The following is an 8,493-nucleotide window of genomic DNA, read 5'->3' as shown; positions in this document are numbered from 1 at the left end:
TGAAAAAAACGTGACATGTTTTTTTTATCCACACTGCTGCTATACCTTCGCATAACATTTTTTGTTATATGCTTACATCCTAATGATGTAGTGCTGCACTTATGTATGTACTATACAGCTATGTAAATATGTATTGTTTTGGGTTTCTGTTTAGTGAATAGATATTTTTATCATAAAGAAATTTTGTTATCTTGTTTGATAGGACTTGGTGTTGGTCTTCATTTTACTGGGAAAATATTATGTTATGCTTCCTTTTCAAAAGAAATATTTCATTTTAAATTGATTTTATTGCCTATGTAAATGGTTATGTTAGCTTGGGAATGTGACAAAAAGCTATTTTGTTTATATCAATAAAATGAGTTATTGGTCACACGCCCCACTCCCTCTCTCTATGCAGCCTCTGTTATTTGTTCCTCCTCCTCTCACATATAAAAGGCTCAACCTCTCTTTTGTTCCGTTTTTTTTTTTTTTTTTACTGATATCACAATACACCAGAGGGAAAAGTCTGATTTTACTTCAGTGGAATATTTATTTTCTCTGCAAATCTAGAGAATTATTTTACTGTTGCAGTTTTGTTTCTGTTTTTTTGTCTTAAACTTGGCTTTTGTACGGATCACCAGAACCATGGACAGTGCACTGGACAGACTTGATGCTGCTCGTTTCTTACAGATTTGGCAACATTTCGATAAAGATGGTACCAATATATCCTTTCTAAATTAAACCAGTTATTAAATAGATTCAGCTTTTATTTTTATTTTCTTTGGCAAATACAATGATTGATTAAACTTTGTATTATTTTCTGATTCATTTTTTTGAAAATAATATCTCTACTCAAGGTCAAAACCTGAATTTATTTCCAAACAGTAGATTACTTGCATGAAATTCTGTCATGAATGAAGATTATTTAGATGTTATCTGTAGGAGGATCACCTTAATTATTCTGATATAATTAAAAGACTTAAAGGAGAAAGGAATTCTTCTTTAAGTCTCAGATTATTTTTTAATTATATATAAAGTTTTATCCAAGTTATCACTTCATTCACCTTTTTCAGTTATATTTTTAAAGACAAAAATTCACATGTATCAATGAAAAACTATTGAGCAGTTTTGTAGTTTTATTCAGTTTTTAAATGGAAGATTTTCAGTAAAATATGGAAACATTTTTTAATACCCTCAGACAAAGGCTACGTTGAAGGAAAGAAGATGGAGGACTTTTTCAAGCATATGTTGCACAAACTTGGAATGAAGGTGAGAATTTACTTTGAGGTCCAAATTAAGAATAATCTCTGATTTTATTTCAAAAGAGTCTAAATATGGATTTGCTGCCATTTGTTTTTGTTTTTCATTTGTTTCGCAAAGCAAATTGGTATAAAACCACAACATAAAATGTTGTTTTCAGATGGAGGAGATAACAGAAGACAAAGTGAGAAGAATGAGGGAAAGATTTGCGTCTCCATACGACTCCGCTCCAGACAGAAATGTGCAGATTGAGGAGGTAAGTCTGAACAGCTGAAGCGCTAATGGAAAAATTTGCTTAGATTTATTTATTCTGTCCAACAGGAGAAGAAAAAATTCTCATATGCTTGACTTTAAATTTCTGGTGACTGCACAGAACTTAAATCAGCCTGGCAGATTTATTTTTTTCCTCTAATTATGATTGTCTTCTGAATAACATTGTAAGCAAAACAGAGAAGTTAATAAAGATGGATCACTTTGTAAATAACTGTGTCTTTACTGAAAGTGAAACGTTTTCCACATAAACTCTAATGGCTGTTTCTAGCTGGCTGCCATGATGCTTCCAGTGGAGGAGAATTTCCTGCTGTTGTTTCACAGAGAAACTCCGTTGGACAACAGTGTGGAGTTTATGAGGGTAAGTGGAAAAAATCAGCTGAGATTGTAAATGCATTCATTGTGAAACAAAATACTGCGGAGTCAACAAACTATTATTTTCAAGCATTCACTATTTATCTGCCTTCTTTCATTACAGATTTGGAGAAATTATGACACAGATAGCAGTGGTTACATTTCAGCCAATGAGCTCAAGGTAATGTGTCTCCAGATATAAATTTGAATATATTTTTCTTTTTAAGAGTATTTGAAACTAAAAAAAAATAATATTCAGAAGAAATAGAGGACGAAGTGCCTGAAGATTCTTACATCAAATTATGCGTGTTGCTTATAAACTCTTGCCTCTCCACAGGGCTTCCTGCAGGACCTGTTCCTCCAGCACAGGAAGTCCATCACACCCCAGAAGCTGGAGGAGTATACTGAAACCATGGTAAGAGGGCATCATATTGAGACCAAGTTGCTAAAATATCTTTTTCACTCCTTATTGCCTTTATTTTGTCTTTTATGTAGATGAAGATGTTTGACAAGAACAGGGACGGCAGACTGGATCTGAACGACATGGCCAGGTACCACTGCTCTGAAAAACCAGCAAAAAACGGCAAGCAGCTCATTCTGCTGATTACTCCTGCTTGGCGTCGCTTATTGAGCTGTTTGATTGATGTTTTGATAAATGTGGGCCTCAATAGTGAACCCCAAACAGTCACAACGCTCAGGCAATTCCACAGGTTTTCTTGGGTGAACATGCAGAAAAGCAGGATGCTGCTGATCCCACAAATGGATTTTTCTGGCGGATGTGGCACCATTAAAGCAAAAATAAATAGGCTTTCCAGCTCTATAAGATTTGTTGGCATCAACTATTGTCACAACTAAGAAATAATCAATCGAGCACACATTTGTTTAGTTTTTATTCTGTGGGTGTATGAGTGGTCTCTTTGAAATCATGTCCTGGGTCATTTCAAGCGCTTATGGAGCCCCATGTTTCTGCAAAGTTTGCTAATTTAGGGCCAATTCTGCTAATTGTATAAAGACCTAAAACTTGATAACTGTATTTCACTTAATTCATCAATTGCTATCTTGACTTTGTCACATGTCTATAAAGTCTGTGATTTGTATGTTTACAAATCACATTACAAATGTGATTTGTAAACATCACATTTGTGATGTAAATGTGAAATTACAAATCTACAAAGCGGTGTGCTTTGTAGATTTAAACAAAACATTTAAAACAAGATACTGTGAGCTAAATTCTTGATTAATATTTTTTGCTGAAAAGAAGCAACTAATAAAATGCAATATAAATGTCAGAATGTATTAGAATTTTTTGTTTCGCATTTTCACTATTTTTCTGTTTTTCTTAGAATTTTGGCACTGAATGAAAACTTTTTACTGAAGTTTAAGACAGACGTGAGTTCAACTTTAAACCCAAATTTTCTAGACACCTTTTTATGTTCTGAAATTAACTTTGTAGCATCCTTCTGCACCTCATAAACTTTAAATCTAATCTGACTGTTTCAGGCTTGCAGTCTCGAGGACAGAAAGAGGGACTTTGAGAAGATTTTTGCTCATTATGATGTTGTAAGTTCAGATTTCTTTGGTTTCATTCTTTCTCTTCTCTGCTCTTTCACCACATTTGTAACAACTAATTGAACCTGATTTTCTTTTACAAATAATATAAAGCCAGAGATAATTTTTTGTGAAATTAAAAGTTTCATAATGATATAAGTATTTTGCACCACAAAATACTTATTGTGCTCTTTAGATATTGTTCTTATATTAAGATCTTCTATTTTTACAGTAAAATAAAGTAAAAGTTAAAGTTATGGTGATGTGACTTTTATACCTGTATAAGTGTGTTTTGTGTGTAGAGTAAGACAGGTGCACTGGAGGGGCCTGAAGTTGATGGATTTGTCAAGGACATGATGGAGCTGGTGAAGGTAGAAAAAAATCACAAATTTACTGATTATTTTTTTATTCTAAAAGAATAGATTAAAGTGTCTGCAGTCATATTTATATTGGGTTGCATGATGACTCAGTTGTTTGCATTGTTGACCTTATTCAACATGGTCTTTGGTTCAAATTCAGGCCTATCTGTATGATCTTTGCACACACTCCCTTTGCATGAGGGGTTTCTCTCAGGGTACTCCAGCTTCCTCTCCACTAGCCCAAAAATATATTTTGGTTCATTTTTCTTAAGTCTGTGTGTATGTATGTGTGTATGTCTGTGTCAAATTCTAACTTGAGCTACACAATTTTCTAGTTGAATATATGTTATTCCAACAGTATGCAATAAATTTTTGAAACAATATTTGGATGGATGGACAGAAACACTGTGACCTCTGATATTTCTTCTAAGACCAGCTCTCTCAAACCTTTCTGCAGCCCAGTATCAGCGGGATGGAACTGGACAAGTTCAGGAAAACCCTGATGGGTCACTGTGACATCAACAGAGACGGAAAAATCCAGAAGAACGAGCTTGCTCTCTGCCTTGGCCTCAAACTCAGTTAACCCTTCATTAGCCCTCAGTTAACACTTCATCATAGTCGTTTTTTATCACAAATTCCTCTGTGCTGTCTTTCTATTCACCTTAAGACTCTCCATTTCTATCCGATTATTACTTTGACCATTTTTTTGATACTTTAAAGCATTTTTGGTGTATTAAACTACTTGGCTGTATTAAAACTATTTATTTCTGTCAAAAAAACCTACATAAATACTTTACCTTACAGGGAGAAGAAGGTAGACAATTTTAAGTAACTTATCTGAATTATGTAATCTTTGTGATGTGATGTGAACTAATATATGTATGATCACATGGTGAAACTTGTCAAAGCAGTGATGATTGAATATATTAAATAAAACTGTCAGCTGTGTATGATTTTCTGAGTAGGTTCAATGATTACTTGCAAGAAGACTAGTTACAGGTAAAATAGAAATCAAAGGCTGACAATAGGAACAGTTTTATTATTATTACTACTATTTTAATATATAATGAAGTGCACATTTTAAAAATAAATAAATCCCTGAATTAATAAATATGAGGGGGCTTGCTTTATAAATTGTCTGCATTTGTCCCATACTACCCCCGTTAGAAACACTGATTTATATGCCACTGATGGTCAAATAGCAGCTCCACTTAAATTTATGCCACAAATTTTCCATACCCCCAATTTAGGCTTAAGTAGTTTTTATACTTCATATTATTTTCTGACAGGAAGTAAAATAACATTTTGAGTGTAGAGAAACTCTGGAGGGAGCAAAATAGGCTCATCGTAAAGATTTCTTTTAAACTTTTACATCTTCTCACCAAAGAAAAACAATCCAAATATCTGTGAATAAATGCCCAAAGCTAGTTAGCAAAGGATTTGATTGCTGCAATGTGAACAGGAAATATTATATTAGCTATAATGATTCAACCTTTTTAATTATTTTGCAACATTTAGAGGACTTGGGAGCAAAACACTTGAAGGAAAATATTTTTACATCCAATCCAACAACTTTTAGCTTAAGTGAGACGTGGGAATCGTTCACCGCTAATATCATTATGGATATTAGTACTTTGGTTGTGCTAATATCCAGCTTATGCTATTTATTGAGCATAAGCTAACTTTCACAGAATTGAAAGTAAAGTGTAGATCATTCACATACAATCAAATAAAATCCACCCATAAAGTAAAGTTAGGGTTAAATCCATTCCAATTCACATCTAATTCTAATCCAACACTGTCAAATTCAGTTATTCATCGTAATATAAGTTGGTATGGATGTTGCATTGCCTATATCAAGTTGAAATATGAAGTTGCTGCTTCCACAGACTGTGTTTATGATATATAAGGTATATGTACAGACACCTTATAGAGCTAAATATTCTTATATTTCTACAACAGGCACCATGTCCTGCCAACAACTTAATAAACACAATACAGTGGTATAAAATATAAATACTTATTTGGCTGCATGTAGAAAAAGGAAATGAAAGAAAATATGATTGTGTTGTATTTATTCATTGTTTGTCATTTAAATTTGGGGGAAAGTGTCCCTCTATCCAATTACCATCTATACAGACTTACATTTGAGAGGCTGCAGGGGAGCCAGTTAATATCTCCAATGGACATTGAGCAAGGGTACAGGATAAATCCTGCACAGGTTGCCAGTCCATCAGAGGAGGAAAATCTCATTGTTGACTGTGGCAGCTAATTGGGTGGTTCACAGCTGTGAGGAATGAAGCTAAGTGACATCCTCCCCCTCACAAAAAAATCAGCCATGTTCCCAAAAAAGACTCCAAGCTGCTTCCAATTATTAATCAGTGAGACACATGGCTGGCTGAGGTCTGAAATCCTTTTAAAGTACCATTGGGGGTGGTGTATGTATGAAGCTAAGACTTCTTTTCTTAACAGTCTGTACAGCAAACATTTTACAGACTGTCTTGCTTCAGGTTTTCTGAACAAAGAAATGGCTTTTGGATTACATTTGAGGTTTGGCCACGCTTCAAAATTCTGCTGCATTAAGTTACAATGTTAAATGAAATCATGGTAATTCTGATTAACTGGTCTCTTTCAGCATTCTATTGCTCTCTCTGATAACCTTTGAACAGCTTGCAACAGGTATGGATTTATTGAACTCACAAAGTGTTGTCTCATAACTACCTCTGACAAATGGCTTTATTTTTGTTTTTCCTTTAGGAAATATCTTAAGATATGCAAGTAGAAATCTTGGCCCTTCAACTCGAGCTGAGATTCTGCGCCACTCTTACCGACCTGTCCCATCCAGTTATGAAGGCTCTCTACTGCCAAGACGTTCTGTGTCTAGCTCAACTTTCTTTGGAGATTTATCCACTGAGGCGTCCAAACCATGGGGTTCAGTTCCTAGGCAAGGTCAACGTGGTTATGGCAGGCAAGTAAGTAGTTACAGTCAACCAGGAAGTGCATCTATCTACTGGGCTGCCTCAGCTCCAACTTGGCAGCAACAGCCACAAGGTGGCCTGCTACATAGGGATCCAGGAATGAAGGACCCTTCATTTCAAGGGGTGAGCCACTATGGCTCCAGTGTTGTCTCCAGTGGTGCAATTGAGATTCATGCACCAGCTCAGCTGCAGCCCAGATCACCTGGCACTGGCATACAGTTGACTCCAGAATCTGCTTCCCAACCACCCAATCAACATCCTGCGTTCTCTGCACCTGCTGTACTCCAAACCAACGTGGGCACGTGGGACACTGTTAAGCTTCCGAGTGCAAAGGGTCCACAACCTGCGTCCCGACCACCCAATCAACATCCTGCATTCTCTGCACCTGCCGTACTCCAGACCAAAACAGGCATGTGGCACAATGTCAATTTTCCAAGCACAAGGTCCGAATTCACTGTTAGACAACATCAACATTCTTTGCCGGTGCCTGCTATACTGAAAACCAATCCTGGCCAATTGGGCATCTATACTTCTAGTGTATATGCTCCAGAGTCAACTGCCCAGCAACACCAAAAGTCCTTTGCTTTTACAGCACCCGCAGTACTGCAAACCAGAAGTGTGTGGGATAGTGTGCCTTCCTCGGACTCCAACCAACGAATTGGTGCTAACGACAGGAGCTCTAGACCAGTATCCTAAAGAGATGCAATCAGGCTGTCATACCACACAACAGCAGGCAAGGTTGCTGGGCTCTCTGGTCTCCAGTGTTTCTCAGAACAAGGATCTTTTTCAAGATGACAGTGCAAATCTACAAATGAAGCCTGGGTCAAGAAACTCGAGACCAGTTAATGTGGAAATTGTCTACAACTGTCAAACAGAAACGGGCTCTGAGATCTTAATTGTAAGCCATGTTATTCATACTGAAATAAACTACTTGAAACTATTTAATTTGAGTTGCCACAGAAGTCTAAGCCTCAATATATTAGAGGTACTGACATGTTTTACCAACTGGGTGCAACTGCTGGTGATATGGATGAAACTTTCTGTAGCTAGTCCTTTAAGGTTGAGACCTGCTCTAGAACTACATGTAAGCTAAGGCAAATGCATGACTGGGCAATAGGGGAGGGGCAACATGTAGGTCTTGCAACCAGTTATTGGCTCTAAATGCAGGATAGTGCTACCTTTAGTGTTCATCTTGGCACAGGTAACATTTTATTCAAACACACCTAATGTGGCTTACCTTTTTAGCATGTGTTCTGCATCACTCTGGTTTTGATTAGCTTCTAGGTGTGTTGAAGGGATGAAGCCATGCTAAGGGCAAGTTGGGTATGTCAGTTTCTGCTCAACCCTTCAGTGTTGGATGTTTTCACCATGCACCATGAGCATTTAAAATATAGTAACATTGTACATGAAAAGCAGTGTAAAATGAGTGAGTCTGATTGCTGGTTCCTTGTCTTCACCCTCATTATCCCCCTCCCTGCCACTCTGATAGCAGTTATTAGTTCATTGTTCCACTATTCAGGCCAGATAATGACAGAACCCTGCTTTCAGGGCACAGACTATCATCCCATGTGTTTTGTGCTCCCTGTCATTAAGCAGCAGGCCTGCATGGTAAGTGATGGTACTCTGTAACACTGCCAGCCTCCCCAGCTGATCCCTGTTCAGCTCAAAGTGTGTTAAACACATCCTTTTACACTCAACATTTTAAAGTTCTTAAACTTCTAACTTAAGGTCTCCTTAACTTCAGA

General features: G+C 36.8%; 2 protein-coding genes across 2 annotated transcripts; both read left to right on the top strand.

Annotated features, from left to right (window-relative positions):
* The first annotated feature begins 472 nt into the window (after positions 1-472).
* On the top strand, positions 473-4,707 carry LOC129375915 (secretagogin-like). The gene is made up of 11 exons (XM_055055287.1): positions 473-694; positions 1,178-1,248; positions 1,400-1,495; positions 1,781-1,870; positions 1,988-2,044; positions 2,201-2,278; positions 2,359-2,414; positions 3,207-3,252; positions 3,364-3,423; positions 3,714-3,782; positions 4,228-4,707. The coding sequence occupies exons 1-11, from the start codon at positions 625-627 to the stop codon at positions 4,351-4,353; spliced, it is 819 nt and encodes a 272-aa protein (XP_054911262.1). The 5' UTR covers positions 473-624; the 3' UTR covers positions 4,354-4,707.
* A 1,528-nt stretch (positions 4,708-6,235) lies between these two features.
* Positions 6,236-7,639, top strand: LOC129375956 (uncharacterized). Its single transcript, XM_055055351.1, has 3 exons — positions 6,236-6,320; positions 6,406-6,449; positions 6,528-7,639. The coding sequence occupies exons 1-3, from the start codon at positions 6,298-6,300 to the stop codon at positions 7,442-7,444; spliced, it is 984 nt and encodes a 327-aa protein (XP_054911326.1). The 5' UTR covers positions 6,236-6,297; the 3' UTR covers positions 7,445-7,639.
* The last annotated feature ends 854 nt before the right edge of the window (positions 7,640-8,493 follow it).

This window comes from Poeciliopsis prolifica, unplaced genomic scaffold (genome assembly GCF_027474105.1).
Source record: "Poeciliopsis prolifica strain line A6 unplaced genomic scaffold, Auburn_PproV2 SCAFFOLD041, whole genome shotgun sequence".
Lineage (NCBI taxonomy): Eukaryota > Metazoa > Chordata > Actinopteri > Cyprinodontiformes > Poeciliidae > Poeciliopsis > Poeciliopsis prolifica.
Note: the sequence above shows the minus strand (reverse complement) of the source record. Positions and strands in the feature narration are given on the sequence as shown.

Coding starts and splice junctions, on each gene's coding strand:
- LOC129375956 (XM_055055351.1), top strand. CDS start 6,298: ATGGCTTTTGGATTACATTTGAG. Junction 6,321..6,405: donor GCTTTTGGATTACATTTGAG/GTTTGGCCACGC, acceptor GGTCTCTTTCAG/CATTCTATTGCTCTCTCTGA. Junction 6,450..6,527: donor CTTTGAACAGCTTGCAACAG/GTATGGATTTAT, acceptor TTTTTCCTTTAG/GAAATATCTTAAGATATGCA.
- LOC129375915 (XM_055055287.1), top strand. CDS start 625: ATGGACAGTGCACTGGACAGACTTGATGCTGCTCGTTTCTTACAGATT. Junction 1,496..1,780: donor GAAATGTGCAGATTGAGGAG/GTAAGTCTGAAC, acceptor GGCTGTTTCTAG/CTGGCTGCCATGATGCTTCC. Junction 3,424..3,713: donor TTTTTGCTCATTATGATGTT/GTAAGTTCAGAT, acceptor TTTTGTGTGTAG/AGTAAGACAGGTGCACTGGA.